The 27,148-nt window shown below is 43.5% G+C and overlaps 1 protein-coding gene across 1 annotated transcript; it reads right to left on the bottom strand.

Moving 5' to 3' along the window:
* Positions 1-961: 961 nt before the first annotated feature.
* Positions 962-25,410, bottom strand: LOC115169159 (proteoglycan 4-like). Its single transcript, XM_029724658.1, has 10 exons — positions 25,304-25,410; positions 5,288-6,818; positions 4,819-4,981; positions 4,544-4,731; positions 4,382-4,479; positions 4,067-4,224; positions 3,752-3,944; positions 1,551-1,695; positions 1,386-1,461; positions 962-1,171 (listed from the first exon to the last, which is right to left on the bottom strand). The coding sequence occupies exons 1-10, from the start codon at positions 25,408-25,410 to the stop codon at positions 1,080-1,082; spliced, it is 2,751 nt and encodes a 916-aa protein (XP_029580518.1). The 3' UTR covers positions 962-1,079.
* Positions 25,411-27,148: the final 1,738 nt, after the last annotated feature.

Here is a 27,148-nt window from a genome sequence, read left to right as displayed (position 1 = left end):
ATTCCATTTAACCCATATGAACTCAAATAAGGAATATTCTTTTTATTCAAGGATACAGGGATACTCATGAGCAGGATATCAAAGGTGCATGTAAAAAGCTTTTCCCGAATAAGACCTTAAGCGGGGTATGCGCTACTACATAAAATACTGTGTGCATATAAACGTGGTCATTGAGGCAATTCAATGTTGATCTACAGACCTTATATAGTAAAACTACTTTTGACTGATTTGGCCCAGAGAGTGATAGTTCTACACAACCTTGACCACTGCTATCAAGGTGTTCCAAGAATTAGACAGTGCCTTCACATAACAAACCTGACCAGATTTACAGGTCCTATATGCACATTTTTATGGCGAGAGAGTAGGGCATTTTTATGAATTGCCAACTTTGTAGTACAACTGTTTATTAGAAACAATAAATACGTGGCAAAATCAGGAGCCCATGTTGTATTATAACCATATAGAGTTAAAGTTTGTGTCTGAGGTCATGCTGTAATCGGGATATTTTCAACGAACCTTGACTTGGTGATACTTTCTTTGTTATTGGTTCGAAAGGTTCCAGTGTATGTAGGAAACGCCTGGAGTGTCACAGGAGACCCCTGGAGTAGGTTAACACACTTCTGTGTCTAGAGGAACTAAAAAACCCAGAGAATATTCAGAAAAATATTATATCCACCTTTGCATAGATTGAGAAACGCCTCTTGCACGTGTGTAGATCTTTGTTTTGGTCGCACTGTGTGACATGCTGTCAGCCGCGGCCACGGCGCATAGAAACGACTAGTTCCTGCAAAGATGTTGGGAATTGCAAGATGTCTGGCAGCTAAAATCGGGAGGCAATTCCTCACTTGGTGCAAAAAGTGGATTTAATATCTTTATGAATATTCTTAGATTTTTGGAGTACCACCGGCAACTGGACACGGACGTTTATAAGAGACAAGTTTCTTCTAAATCAAGAACAAAGAAAGTATCTGCAAGAAAAATGCTATTCAATACCTCTTCTGTAACGGGTATGGAAGTACGGAGTACATTATTTCATACCCAATTACAAACTGTAGCTGGTTGAATTAGTGGTCTGAAGGTCAGACAGGCTTTTTGTCAACCAGGACCACTTCTCCACTGGAGACCACAGCAGTCTGTATAGTCTTCCTCTGAGCAGCAGCAACATCTCTCCCTGAAAAACACAACGGAACCTGGGTCATATTCACAATCACAAAGCATCTGAACGTAGAAGTGTTGATCTAGGATCAGTTGTCTGTTAAATCATAATGATTAATATTATGGACAGGGAGGATCTGATTTTAGATCAGCACTCCTACTCTAAGACACTTTAAATATGGGCCATGGTGCCCAAGCAAGGCCTTTATAAAGGGAGAACCACTACCTACTTTGCCTGTTGCATTTAGGTTCACAGGAGACCCCTGGAGCAGGGTAGCACACAGATGTACTACAGTGGATGAAAATCTGTCAAGAGAGTACAGAATAAAATAAGTTAGAGAAAGGTAAATAGTATATCAAATAAAGTTTCTATTATAAAAAAGGCAGCCAATTACCCGATCCTTCTGGGGAGACAGAGTGTGATCCGCAAAGGTGAACATCTCGAGGGTAAAGCGTTTGTAGTGATTGGGGTACAGAAGGCCAGAGGAACGTTCCACAGGGACCATGGTGGTCAGGTAATTATCATTCGGGTAGGAACAACTGGGAAGACAGAGAGGAAGAATAGATAGTTCATGTTGCAAAATTTCATCCAACCCTTCCTGTCCAAAGCACTTTACACTGAGTGTACAAAACATTAGGAACAACCGCTCTTTCCATGACATAGACTTACCCCAAAACAAATCAAATTTTATTGGTCAAATACACATGGTTAGCAGATGTTAATGCGAGTGTAGAGAAATGCTTGTGCTTCTAGTTCCGACAATGCAGTAATATCTAACAAGTAATCTAACAAATTCACAACAACTGCCTAATACACACAAATCTAAAGCGGTGAATGAGAATATGTACATATAAATATATGGATGAGCGATGGCCGTGCGGCATAGGCAAGATGCAGTAGATGGTATAGAACAGTATATACATTTGAGATGAGTAATGTAGGATATGTAAACATTATTAAAGTGCCGTTATTTAAAGTGACTAATGATACCTTTAATAAGTCCATTTATTAAAGTGGCCAGAGATTTGAGTCAGTGTGTTGGCAGCAGCCACCCTATCTTAGTGATGGCTGTTTAACAGTCTGATGGCCTTGAGATAGAAGCTGTTTTTCAGTCTCTCGGTCCCAGATTTGATGCACCTGTACTGACCTCGCCTTCTGGGTGGTGGCAGGATGAACAGGCAGTGGCTCAGGTGGTTGTTGTCCTTGATGATCTTTTTGGCCTTCCTGTGACATCGGGTGGTGTAGGTGTCCTGGAGGGCAGGTAGTTTGCACCCGGTGATGCATTGTGCAGATCGCACTACCCTCTGGAGAGCCTTGTGTTTGAGGGCGGTGCAGTTGCTGTACCAGGCTGTGATACAGCCCGACAGGATGCTCTCGATTGTGCATCTGTAAAAGTTTGTGAGTGTTTTAGGTGACAAGTCAAATTTCTTCAGCCTCCTGAGGTTGAAGAGGCGCTGTTGCGCCTTCTTCACCACGCTGTCTGTGTGGGTGGACCATTTCAGTTTGTCCGTGATGTGTACGCCGAGAAACTTTAAACATTCTCCACTACTGTCCCGTTGATGTGGATGGGGGGCTGCTCCCTCTGCTGTTTCCTGAAGTCCACGATCATCTCCTTTGTTTTGTTGACGTTGAGTGAGAGGTTGTTTTCCTGACACCACACTCCGAGGGCCCTCACCTCCTCCCTGTAGGCTGTCTCGTCGTTGTTGGTAATCAAGCCTACCACTGTAGTGTCGTCTGCAAACTTGATGATTGAGTTGGAGGCGGGCATGGCCACATAGTCATGGATGAACAGGGAGTACATGAGAGGGCTGAAAACCCTTGTGGGGCCCCAGTGTAGAGGATCAGCGGGGTGGAGATGTTGTTTCCTACCTTCACCACCTGGGGGCGGCCCGTCAAAGTCCAGGACCCAGTTGCACAGGGCAGGGTCGAGACCCAGGGTCTCGAGCTTAATGACGAGTTTTGAGGGTACAATGGTGTTAAATGCTGAGCTGTACCAGGTGAAAGCTATGATCCCTTATTGATGTCACCTGATAAATCCACTTCAATCAGTGGAGATGGAGGGGACGGAACAGGTTAAAGAAGGATTTTTAAGCCTTAAAACAATTGAGACATGGATTTGTATAGTTCCCTTCCATGGGTGAAAATGTTTAAGTGCCTTTGAACGGGATATAGTAGGTGCCAGGCGCACCGGTTTAGTGTGTCATGAACTGCAACGATGCTGGGTTTTTCACTCTCAACAGTTTCCTGTGTGTATCAAGTATGCTCCACCACCCAAACACAACTGTGGGAAGCACTGGAGTCAACATGGGCCAGCATCCATGCTGAATGCTTTCGGCACCTTGCCGACAAATTGAGGCTGTTCTGAAGGCAAAAGGGGGTGCAAATCAATATTAGGAAGGTGTCCCTAATGTTTTGTACACTCAGTGTATATATAATTTAAAATACATAGTGGTACATGATGCCTTCTGAGGTCACATAACGAAGAGATCTCAAACATAGTATTCAAAATACATACAGTATTAGTAAAAAGAGCAAGACGTATAATCAGGGAGCAGCAAACATGGAAATCCGGATGATATTACTGTAGTTACTCACTCTTCAATGATGAGATCCCACTGGGGCATGCTGGCAGGGCTGGGGGCAGAGGTGGTCCAGCAGTGCTCCAGCATCAGGAACAGGTTGGGATCCTTCCTCTCCAGGATGCGAACCTCAACGTTCACTGGCTGCCTCAAGACTTTAGTGATAGGGTATTCTTCCTCAGTGTAATACAATGTGAAGGATCTCGACCCTGGAAGTCAGACAGGATTGGAAAAACTTTTGTAAAAGTAAAAAAACATTTTTTTAAATCACTTCATGCGTTCAAATATTCCAAATTGACAAAGAACAAGCCTGAAATGAAATGCACGTTACCGTCATTACATCCCTTGGTGTCGCATGTTCCTTTGGCCAGTCTGAGTTCCACTCTGAGGGGTCCTGGAGCAGCAACAGGAGCGGGTGCAGGAACAGTGTTCACCTCAATAACCAGAGCCTCTACTGCAGTGGCAGAGTACTTACACTGGAACAGCAGCCTGGATAGGGAGAAGAAAGCAGTGATACAATAGGATCTTTAAGCATACTGTATCACTACTTTATGGGCTAAATCAAAGTCCTTACACACCTGGGATGTTCTGAATTCCCTCTGGGGAATCAATAAAGTCAATTCAATCTTACAGAGAGAAGACTCACTCAAAATGGCTGTCCCTGGTGATAGAGCCTCGAGGTCCCATCCTCACGTTATAGGAAGATGCCATCCTGTTCTCATAAACCACATAGCCACTTTCTTCCTGCAGGGGAGAGTCCACAGTTAATACTGAGCCAGTGTAATACATTTATATTATCTCTACTCACCTTTAGAGTGGTGCCACAGGCAGTGACAGGGAACTGGTATATGGCAAAGGCTAAAGTGATGCCAACAGGACTGCAGGGGCTGTCATTTCCCCCCAACAGACTGATGGAATCGATGTCTATTTTGGGCGAAGTGGCATCCCTGGCCACCACCACCACAAACTGACCATCCCTGGTACACTGCACAGTCACTGGGGAAAGAGAGGAAAAAGTGAATGTTTTTGAGCATTACAATATTATCTGAGCATTACAAGACAGAAACAATATCAGACACTCACCTGCCTTTCCATAGTAACACTGCTGTCCATTGAAGCAGCAGTTGATAGCCTGACATTGAGATGGAGTAATATCTGGGGTTCCACATTGCACTGTATCCTGAACCTGTACTTGACATCTCTGATCTGGAGTTGTGTTTACTGCTGGCCTCTGGGCTTCTGACCTCTGGGGAGTCTGCAGCTGTGGCCACTGGGGCTCTGGCCTCTGTGGAGTCTGTAACTGTGGCCCCTGGATCACTGGCCTCTGAGGAGTCTGCTGCTGTGGCCACTGGGGATCTGGCCTCTGGGGAGTCTGCAGCTGTGGCCTCTGGGGCTCTGGCCTCTGTGGAGTCTGTAACTGTGGCCCCTGGATCACTGGCCTCTGAGGAGTCTGCTGCTGTGGCCACTGGGGATCTGGCCTCTGGGGAGTCTGCAGCTGTGGCCACTGGGGCTCTGGCCTCTGTGGAGTCTGTAGCTGTGGCCCCTGGATCACTGGCCTCTGAGGAGTCTGCTGCTGTGGCCACTGGAGTTCTGGCCTCTGGGGAGTCTGCTGCTGTGGCCACTGGAGCTCTGGCCTCTGGGGAGTCTGCTGCTGTGGCCACTGGAGCTCTGGCCTCTGGGGAGTCTGCTGCTGTGGCCACTGGAGCTCTGGTCTCTGTGGAGTCTGTAGCTGTGGCCCCTGGATCACTGGCCTCTGAGGAGTCTGCTGCTGTGGCCACTGGAGCTCTGGCCTCTGGGGAGTCTGCTGCTGTGGCCACTGGAGCTCTGGCCTCTGGGGAGTCTGCTGCTGTGGCCACTGGAGCTCTGGCCTCTGGGGAGTCTGCTGCTGTGGCCACTGGAGCTCTGGTCTCTGGGGAGTCTGTAGCTGTGGCCTCTGGGGATCTGGCCTCTGGGGAGTCTGTAGCTGTGGCCCCTGGATCACTGGCCTCTGAGGAGTCTGCAGCTGTGGCCACTGGAGCTCTGGCCTCTGGGGAGTCTGCAGCTGTGGCCACTGGGGATCTGGCCTCTGTGGAGTCTGCAGCTGTGGCCTCTGGGGTTCTGGCCTCTGGGGGGTCTGCAGCTGTGGCCCCTGGGTTTCTGGCCTTTGGGGAGTCTGCAGCTGTGGCCACTGGGGATCTGGCCTCTGTGGAGTCTGCAGCTGTGGCCACTGGGGCTCTGGTCTCTGGGGAGTCTGCTGCTGTGGCCCCTGGATCACTGGCCTCTGCGGAGTCTGCTGCTGTGGACTCTGGGGAGTCTGTAGCTGTGGCCACTGGGGATCTGGCCTCTGTGGAGTCTGCAGCTGTGGCCCCTGGTTCACTGGCCTCTGCGGAGTCTGCTGCTGTGGCCACTGGAGCTCTGGTCTTTGGGGAGTCTGTAGCTGTGGCCTCTGGGGATCTGGCCTCTGTGGAGTCTGCAGCTGTGGCCCCTGGATCACTGGCCTCTGAGGAGTCTCCAGCTGTGGCCACTGGAACTCATGCCTATGGGGAATCTGTAGCTGTGGCCACTGGGGCTCTGGCCTCAGGGCAGTCTGTAGCTGTGGCCCCTGGGGCTCTGGTCTCTGGGATGTTTGCTGCGTTGGCCTCTGGGGAGCCTGCTGATGTGGTCTCTGAGTCTCTGGTCTCTGGGAAGTCTGCAGCTGTGGCCCTTGGGGCTCTGGCCTCTGAGGAGTCTGCAGCTGTGGTATCTGGGGCTCTGGTCTCTGGAGAGTCTGTAGTTGTGGTCCCTGGGGCTCTGGCCTCTGGGATGTTTGCTGCGTTGGCCTCTGGGGAGCCTGCTGATGTGGTCTCTGGGGCTCTGGCCTCTGGGGAGTCTGCAGCTGTGGCCCCTGGGGCTCTGGTCTCTGGGGAGTCTGCAGCTGTGGCCTCTGGGGCTCTGATCTCTGGTGAGTCTGCAGCTGTGGCCTCTGGGGCTCTGGTCTTTGGGGAGTCTGCTGCTGTGGCCTCTGGGGCTCTGGTCTTTGGGGAGTCTGCAGCTGTGGCCTCTGGGGCTCTGGCCTCTGGGGAGTCTGCTGCTGTGGCCACTGGGGCTCTGGCCACTGGGGCAGCCTAGGCGTAGAGGTTGTAATTTGGAGTTGGGGGTTGTTGTATGAAGGAAACCTCAAGTTACGCTGTGCATCAGCACAACATGCAAACACTACCAACAACACAAACCCAAAGGAACACCACCTCACTGCCATAGCTGCTCAATAAGATATAAGCTATCTTCAATAATACAGGTATCTGCAATATTGCCTATACAACCTATACTATCTAATACAGGTTTATACCTGAGTATAATGGAATGCTAGAAACTGCCTCCTGTATTCAAAATGAATCCCTTTCCAACCCTGTGCAATTAAATGGTCAGCACCGTATTGTCTAGACTAGTCAGTGGACTTATCCAGAAACAACCACTAGTAGTCTGTGAAAATAAGAGTAAAATACAAGTTGCAAAAATAGGTCGCAACAAGGAAACAAAAACCAGCTTCAGTGCAGAAAAATTGTTCAACCTCCATTAGGAAGAACACAGCTTATATACCCTGAGATATATGATGTAATACATCACTATGCGTGTACATGTTCCTGTGTGTCCTCAGTCCTTGTACTACGACCTTTAGCGAGACGCTGACTCAAATTCCTATCATGTGCGAACACATGGGCGCAACTTTGGTTTTAGAAGTGGGGGGGACATAACGTTGCGGGAGTCTGGGGGTCCTCAAACTTTGGGGGGCATCTAAAGCTTTTTTCCTGCATTTCTACACAAATATAATATGACCCTTCTAGCTGTCTCTATTTAGAACAACAAAAAGTAAGCAAAAATGCCCACAGTCATCAAGCTAGGTAAGAGATTGTGTTTAAATATGCTTAAGTGGTTAACTTATATGGGCTAGGACCCGCGGTACACACTATCAACAGCCAGTGAAATAGCATGGCGCGAAATAAAAAACAGCAAAAATCTCATAATTTCATTTTCTCAAACAATCAACTATTTTACACCATTTTAAAGATAAACTTCTCGTTAATCTAACCACATTGTCCGATTTCAAAAAGGCTTTACGGTGAAAGCATAAAATTAGATTATGTTAGGACATAAACTTCACAAGAAAAACCACACAGCCATTTTCCAAGCAAGGACATGCATCACAAAAAACAAAAATACAGCTAAAATATTCCCTAACCTTTGATGATCTTCATCAGATGGCACTCATAGGACTTCATGTTACACAATTCATGTATGTTTTGCTCGATAAAGTTCATATTTATATCCAAAAACCCCATTTTACATTGGCACGTGATTTTCAGAAAATGTATTCCCACCAAAACTCCCGGTGAATGAGCACATCAATTTACAAAAATACTCATCATAAACGTTGATAAAATTTACAACAGTTATTGAAAGAATTATAGATATACTTCTCCTTAATGCAACCGCTGTGTCAGATTTTAAAATAGCTTTACGGAGAAAGCACATTTTTCAATATTCTGAGTGCATAGCTCAACCATCAAAGCAAGCTATACAGATCCTGGGGTCAACTAAACTCAGAATTAGTATTATAAATATTCTCTTACCTTTGCTGATCTTCGTCAGAATGCACTCCGAGGACTCCTACTTCCACAAGAAATGTTCTTTTTGTTCGAAATACTCCATATTTATGTCCAAATACCTCTGTTTTGTTCGGGCGTTCAGATCACTATCCAAAGGCATAACGCGCGAGCGTAAATCCAGACACGAAAAGTAAAATAGTTCCATTACTGTTCGTAGACACATGTCAAACATTGTTTACAATCAATCCTTAGGGTCTTTTTAACATAAAACATTGATAATATTCCAACCGGACAATAGCGTATTCATTACAGGGGAAAAGAAGGAGCGGCGCGCCAAATGTGCCTGCGCAGTAAACAACTCACTAGTCCCAGGCAGTCCACTCATTGACTGAGCTCCTATTTTCTGCCCAGTAACAGGAGAAGGATGAAACACGTTTCTAAAGGCTGTTGACAGCCAATGGAAGCCTTAGGAAGTGAAACGTGATCCCACAGACACTGTAGTTTTGATAGGGATTCAAAAGAAGAACTACAATTCTCAGATTTCCCACTTCTTGGTTGGATTTTTCTCAGGTTTTTGCCTGCCATACGAGTTCTGTTATACTCACAGACATCATTCATACAGTTGTAGACACTTCAGAGTGTGTTCTATCCAAATCTACTAATAATATGCAAATATTTGACTCTGGGCCCGAGTATTAGGCAGTTTACTCTGGGCACGCTTTTCATCTGAAAATGAAAATACCCCTATACCTTAAAAAGTTAACAAGACTGAACTAGATCTTTGATAATTTAATATTGTATTGCACCTTTAACCAATAGCCTAACAAATGAACAACTCTTACAAATAAAGTACAAAGACAACTTTTGATTGTCTTTATTAAGACTCCCTCTACATCAAATGTCAGCCAGACCGCCCAGCCAACCCGATCGCCACCACTCTAGTCAATAACTCAACTCTTTCCCCAACACAACTTCCTTCCCATCTCTTTTTATATGACTCAAGGGAAAGTTTAAGAAAACTAAAGCTTAATAATAAAACCACATACACCTACACATTAACGTGCAGAAACACTACGTCCTCCATATAATTCATATCGTTGGCCTAATAGTACTGTAGAGGTATTTTTACTTGCACACAATATAGCTGGGTCACCCCGCCCTGTCCCTAGGGGTCCACGGCTCGGCAGCTCCCCAACCCAACACACCCCACTCATCTTTAGGATCTTAGTGAAACATTCATTATTTTCAGGTGTGTTAGGCCAAGGCCAGAGTGACAACCAACAGTACGGCAGACCACCAGGGCCAGGTCTGCGCAGCCCAGCAGCTAGGATTGCCTAAATAGATATCTCCCATGATGTGGGCATGTTTTCAATACAGTCTCCTTTTGTTGTACAGTATTACATATAAGGCATCCACACCTTATGAAAGTTGCACAGTATACCCATAATCTTGTAATAAATCAAATCTAGTGATACATAACTTCCCATTTTTTCCATTCATTGTGGGAGGATAACCAACCTTCCAATTAATGGCAAATACATTTCTTAGCCGCTGTAAATGCTAGGCTACGCAGTTTCTTCAGATAACAGTCTCCGGTATAAAATTTTTCAAGGAAACAAAAACAGGAAGACGGGAGAATCTGTAGACATGCTGATATAAAAGAACATGCTCTTTGCCAGAATTCAGCCAGCCTTCACAAGACCACAACATATGCAAATATGTCTCCTTTTGTGTTTTACGCCTCCAGCAGAACAATTCAACTTCTATGTGCATGATATTCAGTTTCACTGGCATATAGTACATTCTATGGTCTTAAACTGCAGTAATTTATGTCTGAGAATATATGAACATGACTGGGCATTCTAACATATCTGTATCCATTCATCATCATCAATAGCGTCTCCCAGGTCTTCCTCACATTTTTGTTTTACATGTTTTGTGTCGTCGGGAAAAGCCTCTATCAACCCTTGATGCAGTTTGGAAATCAACTTTAGAGGTTTGTCAGACTGCCTTAAAATAGTTTCAATCTTTGAAGCTTCTTGCTTGTCCAGTGTATACTACACAGAGAGAATAAAGTGTTGAACAGTGCATTCGGAAAGTATTCAGACCTCTTGACTTTTTCTACATTTTGTTACGTTACAGCCTTATTCTATAATGGATTCAATTATTTTCCCCCCCTCATCAATCTACACACAATACCCCATAATAACGAAGCTAAAACAGGTTTTGATCATTTTGATCAAATGTATCAAATTTAGGAACTGAAATTTCACATTTACATAAGTATTCAGACCCTTTACTAAGTACTTTGTTGAAGCACCTTTGGCAGCAATTACAGTCTTGAATCTTCTTGGGTATGACGCTACAAGCTTGGCACACCTGTATTTGGGGAGTTTCTCCCATTCTCCTCTGCAGATCATCTCAAGCTCTGTCAGGTTAGATGGGGAGCATCGCTGCACAACTGTTTTCAGGTCTTTGGCTGGGCCACTCAAGGACATCCAGAGACTTGTCCCGAAACCACTCCTGTGTTGTCTTGGCTGTGTGCTTAGGGTCGTTGTCCTGTTGGAAGGTGAACCTTCGCCCCAATCTGAGGTCCTGAGCGCTTTGGAGCAGGTTTTCATCAAGGATCTCTCTGTATTTTGCTCTGTTCATCTTTCCCTCGATCCTGACTAGTCTTCCAGTCCCTGCCGCTGAAAAACAGCCCCATAGCATGGAGCTGCCACCACCATGCTTCACCGTAGGGATGGTGCCAGGTTTCCTCCTGAAGTGATGCTTAGCATTCAGGCCAAAGCGTTCAATCTTGGTTTCTCACGGTCCTTTAGGTGCCTTTTGGCAAACTCCAAGTGGACTGTTATATACCTTTTATTGAGGAATGGCTTCCCTCTGGCCACTCTACAATAAAGGCCTGATTGGTGGAGTGCTGCAGAGATGGTTGTCCTTCTGGAAGGTTCTCCCATCTCCACAGAGGAACTCTGGAGCTCTGTCAGAATGCCCATCGGGTTCTTGGTCACCTCCCCCGATTGCTCAGTTTGGCTTGGCGACCAGCTCTAGGAAGAGTCTTGGTGGTTTCAAACTTCTTCCATTTAAGACCTTTGTTCTGGGGGACCTTCAATGCTGTATAAATGTTTTTGGTACCCTGCCAAAGGTCTGTGCCTCGACACAACCATTTCTCAGAGTTCTACGGACAAGTCCTTCGACCTCATGGCTTGGTTTTTGCTCTGACACCTTATATAGACAGGTGTGTGCCTTTCAAAATCATGTCGAATCAATTGAATTTACCACAGGTGGACTCCAATCAAGTTGTAGAAACATCTCAGGGATGATCAATGGAAACAGTATGCACCAGAGCTCAATTTTGAGTCTCAAAGCAAAGGGTCTGAATACTTATGTAAATAAGGTATTTCCGTTTTGCTTAAATTTCAACTCAACCTGTTTTCACTTTGTCATTATGGGGTGTTGTGTGTAGATTGTTTTTGTTTTATTTAATCCATTTTAGAATAAGGCTGTAAAGTAACAACATGTGGAAAAGGTCAAGGGGTCTGAATACTTTCCGAATGCACTGTATCTGCAAAAGTTCACCTCTGCGCCGTCAGACTGGTCTTCTCTGGCTGCCTGACCCTGATGAGACCCCTATCACCATCTGATCCTGCTCAGATGAGGCATGACAAAGATTTAACTTGGTGTACATTTATACATTATATTATCCAAGAATATAAATTGTTTCATAATTCAAATGACCATTATTCCCAGATCCCAGACTGTACCCATCAATTCAAGATGGAACGTTGTATCCATTCACTGATTGTTATAATACACTGCAAAATTCACCTGAGCTCCGTAGACTGGTCTTCCCTGGCTGTCTAACCCTGCAGAGACTCCTGTCACCACCTGATCCATCTGACATGATGAGCATAGTGTTGTGTACTGACTGTGCACAATGACAGTGAAGCATGTAGAGCTGTATATACCATGTCACCGTGAAAAGTAGGGAATTAGCTAGGGAAACGGACAGATCAATAAGGTTACGTTGCTATACTGACTCATAAAAACTAAATCGTTTGGCCACTGGTTTCATCATTTGATTCAGGTCTAGTGTGATTGAGACAAAATAATAGCTATAGCTAATGAGCTAGCTAGCTAACATTAGCCAAGCTCTAGCTAATCGTACATCATCAAATTTACTTCTGTTGAAATGGGACAAACATTTCCATACACACAACAGCTTTTAGATACTGCTACCTGACAGATAGCTAAAGGCTAACTAGAGCTGAACTGGCTGTGGTAGCTACTAGCCAGCTAACTAGCTGCTAGTAGTTCATTCACTTCCGTCGAGAGGGGATGAAACATTAGCGAACGTCACATGACAGTTACACTACAAGCTCAGCACAATTTTGTTCTGTCAAACAGCAGTTACCTTGCCAGCTAGATCAGTCAACTAAAGAGTAACCAGTTTCTGCTCTGCTTGCTTTTACAACTCGGTGGAAGAGTGCAACACATACACACTGAACTATGCGCAACACAGACAGCAACTGCCTATGTTCATCTCTCCCGTGCTGGTCCTATACGCCAGCCTTTTAGAAGCTTTGCCTTCACATAGCCTGTCCTCACGCTCTGTGGTGTCCGTGTGGTCCTAAATCCGGCCTGCTGAAAACGGAAAACAGTCCACCCAACTGCTCAGAGGCATCTGCATGGTCCTAAAGTACACTGCGTTTTGTATCACAGTGCAATGATTAAACTGGGGGAGGGGACAAAAATGCAATTTCAGAATGTGGGGGGGAGGTCATGTCCCCCCCGTCCCCCCCGTCCCCAGTGAAAGTTGCGCCCCTGTGCGAACAAGAGAAATGTAAAACCATTCCAAATATTCATTCGACACCCTGAGTGTGTGTCTGGAGACTACAGAATTGACTAGTATGTGAATCATGTTGAGTATCTTCTGTATTTTGACAAGCACACTCATTCTAAATATGAACATGAGTAGCCACTTTTCCCATCCACAGTTTTTATGCGAGTAAAATCATACTGTATAAAAAAAAACAAGACAGCTGTGACGGAAACAGGGATTTTCGGATAAATTTTATAAATGCAGACACATCATTTGTTCATTCTACATGGTGTGTTATCTTTTTGTCTATAAATTAATTATGCGAGAAATGGTGGTGGAAACACCTTTATGCTCAAATATTGATATAATAACCATCATATCGAAGTAAACTTGGAGTCACGCATATGGTGTGTGGTCCTCCCACTAGGACTCGGGAAGCCATGCAGTTTACTAGGCTACAGATGAAATAAATTATGACTTCACAGGGTGGTGAAAGTGCATGGTGATCTTGATGCTCCTTTCCAATAAATATCTGCGGTCTTATTCTGGTGACATGATCGATGCTTGACTGCTATTTGACAAATAAAAATATTCTTGCTCTAATCCATAATAATCTCATCACGTAGACTAGCCTACCCGCACAGACTAACCGCACAGTATCTGCCAGCTATTGGATAGAGCAAGTGCCGATTTTAGCATGTATATCTTGGTGGGGGAAACAAAAAATGTTTTTAGATGCATGCCAGCAAAGCCACAACACAACACAAGACTAAACAACACATGAATTGCACTATAACGGTGACAAACTGTGCCCACAAACTGTTAGGGCCTACATAAAGCTGTCTCAACAGCAGCGCTTTCTTTTCAACACCATGGAGTGAATCCGTACCACTTCTACACCTGGCTATCAGCAGAGCCTTATCTGGCAGCAAAACCATTCATTCAGCCTCATTTACTGCCTTTAAAAAACATAACTGATATGGCTGACTTGCTTAAACAAACGTGGTTTCTACTGACAACTGAGATGTACAAACTATGGCATAAGGGGACGAAGAGCAGATAAGAGGCTATCTGTAATTTTGATTAAGACATTAAAGAGCGAACTAGGACAGACGTAGTCAATATAATTCTTTGTTCAGCACTTTTGAAATGTGCAGCGACAGAATTCAGAACATGGGCCATTCTTACAGTATTCTCCCTGTACAAATCAAATCAAATCCAATTTAATTGGTTGCATACACTTGTTTAGCAGATGCTTTTGCAGGTGTAGCGAAATGCTTGTGTTTCTAGCTCCGACAGTGCAGTAATATCTAACAAGTAATATCTAACAATTTCCCAACATATTCCCAATACACACAAATCTAAGTAAAGAATGGAATTAAGAATATATGCATATTTGGACGAGCAATGTCAGAGCGGCATAGACTAAGATACAGTAGACTTGTATAGAATACAGTATATACATATGAGATGATTAATGCAAGATATGTCAACATTATTAAAGTGACTAGAGTTCCATTTATTAAAGTGGCCAGTGATTTCAAGTCTATGTATGTAGGCAGCAGCCTCCATGTGCTAGTGATTGCTATTTAACAGTCTGATGACCTTGAGATAGAAGCTGTTTTTCAGTCTCTCGGTCCCAGCTTTGATGCACCTGTACTGACCTCACCTTCTGGATGATAGTGGGGTGAACAAGCAGTGGCTCGGGTGGTTGTTGTCCTTGATGATCTTTTTGGCCTTCCTGTGACATCGGGTGGTGTAGGTGTCCTGGAGGGCAGGTAGTTTTCCCCCGGTGACGCATTGGGCAGACCGCACCACCCTCTGGAAAGCCCTGCGGTTGCAGGCGGTGCAGTTGCCGTACCAGGCGGTGATACAGCCCACAGGATAAAAAGTAAAAGTTTGTGAGGGTTTTAAGTGTCAAGCCAAATTTCTTCAGCCTCCTGAGGTTGAAGAGAAGCTGTTGTGCCTTCTTCACCACACTGTCTGTGTGGGTGGACCATTGCAAATAGTCAGTGACGTGTACGCCAAGGAACTTGAAGCTTTTCACCTTCTCCACTGTGGTCCCGTCGATGTGGATAGGGGGGTGCTCCATCTGCTGTTTCCTGAAGTCCACAATCATCGCCTTTGTTTTGTTGACGTTGAGTGAGAGGTTATTTTCCTGGCACCACACTCCCAGAACCCTCACCTCCTCTCAGTAGGCTGTCTCATCATTGTTGGTAATCAAGCCTACTACTGTTGTGGTGTCTGAAAACTTGATGATTGAGTTGGAGGCATGCTTGGTCACACAGGCGGTAAGCAAATTGAAGTGGCCTAGGGTGACAGGTAAGGTAGAGGTGATATGATCCTTGATTAGTCTCTCAGAGCCCCTCTTGATGACAGAAGTGAGTGCTACGGGGCGATAGCCATTTAGTTCAGTTACCTTTGCTTTCTTGGGTACAGGAACAATGGTGGCCATCTTGAAGCATGTGGGGACAGCATACTGGGATAGGGAGAGATTGAATGTGTCCATAAACACACCAAGTCAGAACCGTAATATTAATAAAGGGGGCATATAAGCAGACAATGAAAACTCTTAAAATATTTGATGATTACATTTCTCTAAAACAGCCACCACCAAGTCAGAACAGTAAACTAAGTTATGAGGGGGAAAGGGACCAAATTATTAGAGTGAGGCACCTGGGCTACTAACAGCTTACTACACAATATACACTTAGTATTACTTTCTTAGCTACAGTATGCAGTGCATTCGGAAAGTATTCAGACTGTCACGCCCTGACCTGAGAGAGCCTTTTTATGTCTCTATCTAGGTTTGGTCAGGGTGTGATTTGGGTGGGCATTCTATGTCCTTTTTTCTATGTTTTTGTATTTCTTTGTTTTGGCCTGGTATGGCTCTCAATCAGGGACAGCTGTACATCGTTGTCGCTGATTGGGAGTCATACTTAGGCAGCCTGTTTTCCTTTGGGGTTTTGTGGGTAGTTGTTTTCTGTCTTGTGTGTGTTTACCTGGCAGAACTGTTGGCTTTCGTTTTCTTGATTGTTTTAAAGTGTTTCATTAAATATAATTATGACCACTTACCACGCTGCATCTTGGTCCCCTCTTCCAGACGATCGTTACACAGACCCTTTACTTTTTCCACATTTTGTTACGTTACAGCCTTGTTCTAAAATTGATTAAATAAATAAAAATCCTCATCAGTCTACACAAAATACCCCATAATGACAAAGCAAAAATATATATATATTTTTGCAAATGTATTACAAATTAAAAACAGAAATACCTTATTTACGTAAGTATTCAGACCCTTTGCTATGACACTCGAAATTGAGCTCAGGTGCATCCTGTTTCCATTGGTCCAACAGTTGACAGTGCATGTCAGAGCAAGCCATGAGGTCAAAGAAATTGTCCGTAGAGCTCAGAGAGAGGATTGTGTCTAGGTACAGATCTGGGGAAGGGTACCAAAACATTTCTGCAGCATTGAAGGTCCCCAAGAACACAGTGGCCTCCATCATTCTTAAATGGAAGAAGTTTGGAACCACAAAGATTCTTCCTAGGGCTGGCTGCCCGGCCAAACTGAGCAATCGGGGGGAGAAGGGCCTTGGTCAGGGAGGTGACCAAGAACACGACGGTCACTCTGACAGAGCTCCAGAGTTCCTCTGTGGACATGGAAGAAACTTCCAGAATGACAACCATCTCTGCAGCACTCTACCGATCAGGCCTTCATGGTGGAGTGTTCCAGATGGAAGCTACTCCTCAGTAAAAGGCACATGACAGCCTGCTTGGAGTTTGCCAAAAGCCTCTCTGACCATGAGAAACAAGATTCCCTGGTCTGATGAAACCAAGATTGAACGCTTGGCCTGAATGCCAAGTGCCACGTCTGGAGGAAACCTGGCATCATCCCTACGTTGAAGCATGGTGGTGCCAGCATCATGCTGTGAGGATGTTTTCCGGCAGCAGGGACTGGGAGACTAGTCGGGATTGAGAGAAAGATGAACGGAGCAAAATACAGAGAGATCCTTGATGAAAACCTGCTCCAGAGCACTCAGGACCTCAAACTGGGGCAAAGGTTCACCTTCAACAGGACAATGACCCTAAGCACACAGCCAACACAGGAGTGGCTTCCGGACAATTCTCTGAATGTCTTTGAGTGGCCCAGCCAGAGCCCGGACTTGAATACGGTCGAACGTCACTGGAGCGATCTGAAAATACATGTGCAGCGACGCTCCCATCCAACCTGACAAAGCCTGAAAGGATCTGCAGAGAAGAATGGGAGAAACATCCCAAATACAGGTGTGCCACGCTTGTAGCGACATACCCAAGAAGACTACAGGCTGTTATCGCTGCCAAGGGTGCTTCAACAAAGTACTGAGTAAACAGCCTGAATACTGTGTAAATGTTTTATTTCTGTTTTTGTTTTTTTATCAATTTGAAAACATTTCTAAAAACCTGTTTTTGCTTTGTCAGTATGGGGTATTGTGTGTATACTGATGAGGGGGGGAAAAAAACAATTTAATCAATTTTAGAATAATGCTGTAACGTAACAAAATGTGGAATAAGTCAAGGGGTCTGAATACTTTCCGAATGCACTGTACATCCCTGGCATATTACATCATTTATGCAGCAGCATACAAGACATTTTTGGACTCACCTTGTTGTGCTGTGCCCACTTGGCGCGGTGGTCCTACTTGTGGGTAAATTTTGTTATCAAACTTTGTTATCAAGTCTGGCATTCTCTGGATTGATGGTGCTTTCAAGACACCTGGGAACTCTGAAAAAAAAGATTGAATCATGACGTCAGTGATCTTCAGGTTGGAGCTCTAGAAAGAGGCCTGAGTTCCCGACTTGGAATTCCGAGTTGGATGACCGTTCAAAATGTATTTTCCCAGTCGGAGCTCATTTTTTTCGAGTTCCCAGTTGTCTTGAACTCACTGAAGTCAGAGATTTCCCAGTTCTGAATTTCCAGTTGTTTTGAATGTGGCAGAAGTCATGCTGCATTGACAGCATGGCCAATGTAATCAACCTTTTCTGGCCCATGGTGTTGAATGTTTATCCTTTTAAGAGTGGAAAGGAGACCCTTAAACCCAGACGTGGACCACACACCCACGCCACTGAATAGCAGGCTACTGATTGCTTTGCAATGCTTGCAGTTAGCCACTGATTCCTTCCAAACCACTCATCATTGAATTTGCGATTTCCAACTTGTGTAATGTTTATGTCCCAATGGCCGATGAGCACTGATACGTTTTATCTATAATTTCTAAATCCAAAATCAAATCAATCTAAATTTGCGATTTCCAACTTGTCTAATGTTTATGTCCAATGGCCAATGTGCAGCGATATGTTTTATCTATAATTTATCTTAATATAACAAGGATTGAAAAGGATTTGCCTGTAGATGGTCAACTTGATTCATGATGATGACTGCTTGTCTAGCTTGCTACCTAAGATTTTGAAAGTATTATGTTGACATGATCAGTCCAATCAAAGCTACAGTATTTATAACATGATTTGACGTCAATTTATCTGTGTCAATGACCTTGAGCCTTCTTGGATGGGCACTTCTAATGTAACTCTATGGCAGTACCTAAGGGGCTTGAATTTTCGAATTCTCCCCGTATAGTTTGCGGTGACGTAATGTCCCCATGAGCGACAGAACACTGAGCCAATCACTGCACAACTAGAGAACATTACCAACACCTGCGCTCCGTATTTTCCGCTGGCTGCCCCACCACCACAGAAAGCACTGAGCTAGGCTGAAACACCTGCATTTTGGAGCTGCCTTACTGAAGAAAGCAAAAAAGAGAACATGTTTGTATGCGGCTATATTAACAGATTTTTTTTTTTTTTATTGTTCGCAAACTGATATGTGACACGTATTAACGCCCAAACAACATGCATAACAGGCAACAACAACAAAATATATATTCTTTTTTTGCTTAATTAACAAGTGGGTCTCAAAACAAGTGGGGCTCTGACCTGAATGACAGGTCACCACTGGCTAGAGCACAAGTGCCAAGACCAGAGTAGTCACTTGATATTTAAAGCAACTGTCAGTAGAGTTGAAAATGCAATGGAAACACATTAAACTTTCGATGTTGATTTGGTACATTTGGTACAAGCGAAAAAGTACATTTGTGCAATATGTCATCATGTCCTTTATTTCATGGCCACTTGTGCAGCTGGGCCAGCGCACTTTAATTAGGTCAGGTGGAAATGTCCGACAGATCTCAACTCATTAAAAACATGAAATCGCCACCGAAAAGAGAGCATAGAACTCGCAGATAGCATTCAGGCCATTGCAGCAGTAGGCCTATAACTTCCATCATCAACTAAGTAAAATACATAGGCCTAAAGCTGACAAATTAAAACAGTAGAAAATATTCAGATGAAAATTCTTTCAATCACAATCATATCTCTTCTCCACCTGTCGGCCTCCCTTGTTATCTGTCTTGACTTGAGCTATTACTAGTGAAGTACAACATTGTATCAAATAGTCACAGGGTCCAGCCCGAAACTGTCACTAACGAACTTACAACATTGTATCAAATAGTCACAGGGTCCATCCCGAAACTGTCACTAACGAACTTACAACATTGTATCAAATAGTCACAGGGTCCAGCCCGAAACTGTCACTAACGAACTTACAACATTGTATCAAATAGTCACAGGGTCCATCCCGAAACTGTCACTAACGAACTTACAACATTGTATCAAATAGTCACAGGGTCCATCCCGAAACTGTCACTAACGAACTTACAACATTGTATCAAATAGTCACAGGGTCCATCCCGAAACTGTCACTAACGAACTTACATTGTATCAAATAGTCACAGGGTCCAGCCCGAAACTGTCACTAACGAACTTACAACATTGTATCAAATAGTCACAGGGTCCAGCCCAAAACTGTCACTAACGAACTTACAACATTGTATCAACTAGACTATTCTGGGCCCTCAAAGTTTATTGTGCCAGTGAGCTCGGAACCGAAAGCAGTTTTTTTATGACATTTCCACTGGATACAGTATATGGGATCATCTGATCATAATATTTTGCTCTTTCCCACCAAGGCTTGGTGATTATCTAGGCCGGGAGTGATGGAAAGACTTTTCAAATACTGAGGAACTATCATTTGCAATGGATGTTAAAAAAACATGGGTGGTGGGTGTTGTACGTGGTGAGTTAAGACAATCAGAAATAAGACACTGCCAAATGGGCACTCTCCTACATATGCATATATTCTGGAGACACACCATATCTTCTCCACACCCCCTTTTTTCTTTATGCAACATTGATAATTATACTCAAGACACATTATCTTCACACATAACTAAATCAGCTAGACCTATTGCCATGCGCACTACTCAAATTTGTATTTTATTTATGTTTTATTTCATTTTTGCCTAAAATGACATACCCAAATCTAACTGCCTGTAGCTCAGGACCTGAAGCGAGGATATGCATATTCTTGATACCATTTGAAGGAAACACTTTGACGTTTGTGGAAATGTGAAAGGAATGTAGGAATATAACACAACAGATCTGGTAAAAGATAATACAAAGACAAAAACAACTATTTTTTTGTATTTTATTTGTACCATCATATTTGAAATGCAAGAGAAAGGCCATAATGTATTATTCCAGCCCAGGTGCAATTTAGATATTGGCCACTAGATGTCAGCAGTGTATGTGCAACGTTTTAGTCTGATCCAATGAACCATTGCATTTATGGAAAAAAATGGTATCAAGACTGCCCAAATGTGCCTAATTTGTTTATTAATAACTTTTCATGTTCAAAACGGTGCACTCTCCTCAAACAATAGCATGGTATTATTTCACTGTAATAGCTACTGTAAATTGGACAGTGCAGTTAGATTAACAAGAATTTAAGCTTTCTGCCAATATCAGATATATCTATGTCGTGGGAAATGTTATTATTACTTAGAACCTCATGCTAATCACATTAGCCTACATTAGCTCAACCATCCCATGGGGGATCCACCAATCCTGAACAAATTCGTATTTACAATGACATCCTACCAGGGAACAGTGAGTTAACAGCCTTGTTCAGGGGCAGAACAACAGAGTTTTACCTTGTCAGCTCGGGGATTCGATCCAGCAACCTTTCGGTTACTGGCCCAATCCTCTAACCACTAAGCTACATGCCGCTACCTGCCACCCCAAATTGCAGGCTTCCCAAACACACTTGTGATTTGAAACAGTCCACACCGATTCTTTAAAAAAAAAAATAAGCTAATGATCCTCTGTGGCTAAGTCATGCTCCCTGGTGAAGTATTTTGAATGATTTTATTTAGACAGGAGGAATTATACAATTTTGGCAAAACATCAATTTACTTTAGGGCAATCCAGCATCTTAACAGTGCACTCTGCACCTGCCAACTTTCCTTTCCAATTTGCAAGAGGCTGAAATCAGAGATCTGTAGGCTATAAAAAGATGAGATGCTCATGTCTCCGCCCTAACAATGGGAGTCTTTGTCCCAAAGGTGGGAAGACAGGCAACAAGCTTTTACGGCCCATGTACACTACTAGCGGCACCGCGCGGTGAAAACCCGCTACCCATTCATTTTCAAAGGAAGGAGAGAAATGAGAAGCTGAGTGGGCGGGGGACCATCGGGCGGCTCGAACGTGGCGTGGGAGGCGGTGAAAAAGTTCAGCATTTCCCAACTTTATACAAATAATTTGTGACCCAACACTGAAGACTTTCTTCAGCAAAGATGGCTGACAAGAATACTAGGATGGAAGCAAATGTAAGTAATTCTAACATCATAACGAATCATGCGAAAAATGTTGATAGGAATAAGTTAGCTAATGTAGAGACAAACAATTATACATATTTTTTTGTCATGAAGTTCATTTACAAAAAGCACAATTTAGCAAGCTGGCTGACTAGCTAACATTAGCCAGCTACAGTAGCTAGCTATCTTTATGGGTGTTGTGATATGAGTATGAAATTGTAATTCATGTTGCTTAATGTTTTAGGGACTCCTGAGAAAACCAGCATACCAGGCTGTCGTCTTGTGAAACAGTGGATATAAATAATCTAGCTAAAGCATTTAATGCAAATTTAATGTACAATTTTGTAAGCTTGCCTTGCTGATATTTGCCATGCAATGTAGCTGAAGTAACATAGATAGCTAAATATTTTCTTGCTTATTGTATAATGGAGGATAAAAATACCTGTATGCCTATGGATGTGTAGCTAGTTATGTAGCCGATCTGTGCATGGACAGTGGTTTTAATTGCTTCCCACAGTTAATCATTGATCCCCAAGAAATTGCAGATAATTGCTGTTACATGTCAATATTATAATGTCAATATCAGCTAGCTAGCCTAACTATATATACAAAAGTATGTGGACAACCTTTCAAGTTAGTGGATTTGGCTATTTCAGCCACACCCATTGCTGACAGTTGTATAAAATCGACCACAGAGCCATGCAATCTCCATAGACAAACATTGGCAATAGAATGGCCTTTGGCCTTACTGAAGAGCTCAGTGACTTTCAACGTGGCACTGTCATAGGATGTCACTTTCCAACAAGTCAGTTCGTCAAATTTCTGCCCTGCTAGAGCTGCCCCGGTTAACAGTAAGTGCTGTTATTGTGAAGTGGAAATGTCTAGGAGCAACAACGGCTCAGCCACGAAGTGGTAGGCCACACAAGCTTACAGAATGGGTCTGCTTAGTGCTGAAGGGCGTAGCGCGTAGAAATCGTCTGTCCTCGGTTGTAACACTCACTACCGAGTTTCAAATGGCCTCTGGAAGCAACATCAGCACAAGAACTGTTAGTTCAGAGCTTCATGAAATGGGTTTCCATGGCCAAGTGCCGCACCCAAGCGTAAGATCACCATGCGAAATGCCAAGCATTGGCCGGAGTGGTGAAAAGCTCGCCGCCATTGGACTCTAGAGCAGTAGAAGCGCGTTCTGAGTGATGAATCACGCTTTACCGTCTGGCAGTCTGAAGGACGAATCTGGGTTTGGTGGATGACAGGAGAGCGCTACCTGCCCCAATGCATAGTGCCAACTGTAAAGTTTGGTGGAAGAGGAATAATGGTCTGGGGGATGTTTCATAGATTGGGCTAGGCCCTTTAGTTCCACTGAAGGGAAATCTTAACGCTACAGCAAACAATGACATTCTAGACGATTCTGTGCTTCCAACTTTTTGGCAACAGTTTGGGGAAGGCCCCTTCCTGTTTCAGCATGACAATGCCCCCGTGCACATAGTGAGGTCCATACAGAAATGGTTTGTCAAGATCCGTGTGGAAGAACTTGACTGGCCTGCACAGAGCCTTGACCTCAACCCCATCAAACACCTTTGGGATGAATTGGAACGCCGACAGCGAGCCAGGCCTAATAGCCCAACATCAGTGCCCGACCTCTCTAATGCTCTTGTGGCTGAATGGAAGCAAGTCCCCGCAGCAATGTTCCAACATCTAGTAGAAAGCCTTCCCAGAAGAATGGAGGCTGTTATAGCAGCAAAGGGGGGACTAACTCCATATTTATGCCCATGATTTTGGAATGAGATGTTCGCCGAGTAGGTGTCCATATACTTGTGGTCATGTAGTGTATGAACCTAGCTATGAACCTCAGCTATCCTAGCCGGTTGTATTGACTTCAAAACAGTCTGAATAGCATCAGTGAAGACTATGGGTTGAGTAGAATATAATATAACTTTGTGTCAGGGCTCCCGAGTGGCGCAGCAGTCTAAGGCACTGCATCTTCACTACAAACACCCTGGTTTGAATCCAGGCTGTATCATTAACTGGCTGTGATTGGGAGTCCCATAGGGTGGTGCACAATTGGCCCAGTGTCGTCTGAGTTTGGCCAGTGTAGGCCGTCATTGTAAATAAGAATTTGTTCTTAACTGACTTGTCTAGTTAAATAAAGGTTCAATTAAAAAAAATATTACCAAGCATGAGTTCCCCCACATTGTAGCCTGTACATTGAATATATTCTACCTTGGCAAATAAATTAAAAAATTTAAAAAATAAAGGTGCGGTTCAGGTATGAATGTAGTGAGACATTCTTTTTCAGTCATATCCAATACCAGGAGTATCAAACTCCAGTCTTTGAATGATGCTGTGTCTGCATGTATGTATTACAATTATACTCTTCGACAGTGTTTACCAATCCTGGTCCTGGGATATCAGTAGTTACACATTGTAACTATGCAATAGACTACAACACATGATTTAACTAGTTAAAGGCTGATTTGTCATTCATATGTACAGAAACAGAATTTAAAAAATAGTACACCACACTTCCTATGCATCGTGTAAGTACTCTGAGGTTTATCTCAATATCTAATTTCCTTCATCTGCACTGATCTGAGGACACAGGCTAGGTGTAGTATTTCATCAAATGAGAGACATAATATCAACCAGTAGAGAATGTGAAAGCCTTATTGAAAGAAGTTCATTATCCAAGTGTTATAAATACATTCTACATGCATTATAAATATTAGAATTGTAATATTATAAGTACAAGTTCAATTTGTACTTCAATGCACATCTGGTGTGCATTATAAAAACAGAGGAGGTGGCGAGAGAGGTGTGAGAAAGAGTGTAAAAAACAGAAAGGGAAAGAGATAAGAACAGACGAGCAGGGAAGACAGCATTTGTTTAATGAATTACAGTGCTACTGAACTTCATAGTCTCTCAGGTCATCCCAATTACATAACAGTGTCTCTAGAGGTGTCTCCTAACCAGCCTTGGGCCCCCAGTTGGCCCCAAGTTTATCTTAAGAGCGGGTGAGGTGGCGATGACGGGTCTGGGGGTTGGCATCCTCTCTCACATCAAAACATAACTGCAAACGAGAGACAGATGGAGAGAGAGAGAACATGATTAAGTCTTGTGTTTTTTTTTTCTAAAACCCATCAGTCTTCATAATCATCAGGAGATGAAATGCAAAACTGACCATGGATAAAAAAATCCACAATTTTGTGATATCCAATCTTGTCTCATCAATGCAACTCCCCAATGGGCTCGGGAGAGGCGAAGGTCGAGTCATGCATCCTCCGCACCAAGTGTCAGAGGAAACACTGTTCAACTGACGACCGAAGTCAGCCTGCAGGCACCCGGCCCGCCACAAGGAGTCGCTAGAGTGCGATGAGCCAAGTGTAGTCTATGGTGTTGCCAGAAAACAGCACCCTCTTCGCACACAGATTGCCTACCGTGCTGCGTTGTTGGTCCCCATCCTAACCGCATCCTGCAAAGCAGCAGACATCTCCTCTGGCACATTGCGGAGAGCTGCAGGTCCCCTCCTGGTCCTCCTGTCCATCCTAATGAAGCTATGCAGGACACAGGTAGCCTTAACACATGCCTGATTTCCCCCACAAGGCAGTCCCAGATGGCCCTTGTCACCCAACCGTGCCCAACACGATAACTGTAGGCAATCGTTTTGAAGGAATCTCCAGTTACAAGGTATCTAGGAATATGGAAGATAATGTCATTATTAGACTGTTACATCACCAGGTCATTGTGGATTACTAAAGTATAATATCCCTTATAACAAATCATGATAACATTGGATTGATAGATGCATGTGCACACACGTGCATGTGTAGCATTTGACAAAAGCAGGATCATGTATTAAATAAAAAATACTCATCAATCTACACACAATACCCCATTATGACAAAGAGAAAACAGGTTTTTAGATTTTTTTGCAAATGTATTAAAAATAAAAAACAGAAATCCCTTATTTGCATAATTCCTTTGAACTCTTGGCTTGGTTTTTGCTCTGACATGCACTGTCAACTGTGGGACCTTATATAGTCGGGTGTGTGCCTTTCCAAATCATGTCCAATCAATTGAATTTACCACTGGTGGACTCCAATCAAGTTGCAGAAACATCTCAAGGTTGATCAATGGAAACAGGATGCACCGGACCTCACTGTTGTGTCTCATTACAAAGTGTCTAAATACTTATGTAAATAAGGTATTTCTTAAAGCTGTTTTTGTTTTGTCATTATCGGGTATTGTTTGTAGATTGCTGAGGATTTGTATTTATTTAATCAATTTTAGAGTAAGGCTGTAATGTAACAAAAAGGTGGAAAAAGTCAAGGGAATGAATACTTTCCGAAGGCACTGTAAATTAGGGTTATTATAATGGCCGCAGTTCTACAGGACATAACATGCTTTCCATGTCCTCTGTTGCTAATTATGACAGGGAGGGCCGGAACACTAACAGACCCGGACCATTAGTCTCTAAAACAGTTGGGATTGTTGCTGGAAATAAAAGGTGCTGGGGTATCATTTATAAATGTTGTGTACATACAAAATATACCCCAAACATACGTGTGCTAGTTTTTACGCAAAAGTTGCCATTTATAAAGACTGAACTTGACTTAAGAATGTGATTAGCTTTCCGCAAACTGTAGACCATGTGTATGCACAGTTTATAGTGGTTTAAGTATTATTGCATTGAAAGCAGGCAAGTAGCCTAGTATTTTGTGCAATGGGGGACATGACGACAGCCTTATTCATAAAAAAAACAGGTAGGTCTAAATACAGTACTAGTCAAAAGTTTGAACACACCTACACATTCAAGAGTTTTTCTTTATTTTTACTATTTTCTACATTGTAGAATAAATGTGAGGACTTCAAAACTATGAAATAGCACATATGGAATCATGTAGTAACCAAAAAAGTGTTTGAGATTCTTCAAAGTAGCCACTCTTTGCCTTGATGACAGCTTTGCACACTCATGGCATTCTCTCAACCAACTTCATGAGTTAGTCACCTGGAATGCATTTCAATTAACAGGTGTGCCATGTTAAAAGCTAATTTGTGGAATTTCTTTCCTTCTTAATGCGTTTGAGCCAATCAGTTGTGTTGTGACAAGGTAGAGGAGGTATACAGAAGATAGCCCAATTTGGTAAAAGGCCAAGTCCATATTATGGCAAGAACAGCTCAAATGAGCAAAGAGAAACGACAGTCCATCATTACTTTAAGTCATAAAGGTCAGTCAATACGGAAAATGTCAAGAACTTTGAAAGTTTCTTTGAGTGCAGTTG

Source organism: Salmo trutta, chromosome 31 (genome assembly GCF_901001165.1).
Source record: "Salmo trutta chromosome 31, fSalTru1.1, whole genome shotgun sequence".
Taxonomy (NCBI): domain Eukaryota; kingdom Metazoa; phylum Chordata; class Actinopteri; order Salmoniformes; family Salmonidae; genus Salmo; species Salmo trutta.
The sequence above is the reverse complement of the archived record's forward strand: the minus strand, read 5'-3'. Positions and strand labels throughout refer to the sequence as shown.

Excerpts from the sequence above, each read along its gene's own strand:
- LOC115169159 (XM_029724658.1), bottom strand. The coding sequence starts at position 25,410 with ATGGACAGGAGGACCAGGAGGGGACCTGCAGCTCTCCGCAATGTGCCA. Across the intron at positions 6,819-25,303 it reads GGGACCAACAACGCAGCACG|GCTGCCCCAGTGGCCAGAGC; the intron begins GTAGGCAATCTG and ends CTCTACGCCTAG. Across the intron at positions 4,225-4,381 it reads ACCAGGGACAGCCATTTTGA|GCTGCTGTTCCAGTGTAAGT; the intron begins GTGAGTCTTCTC and ends CTCCCTATCCAG.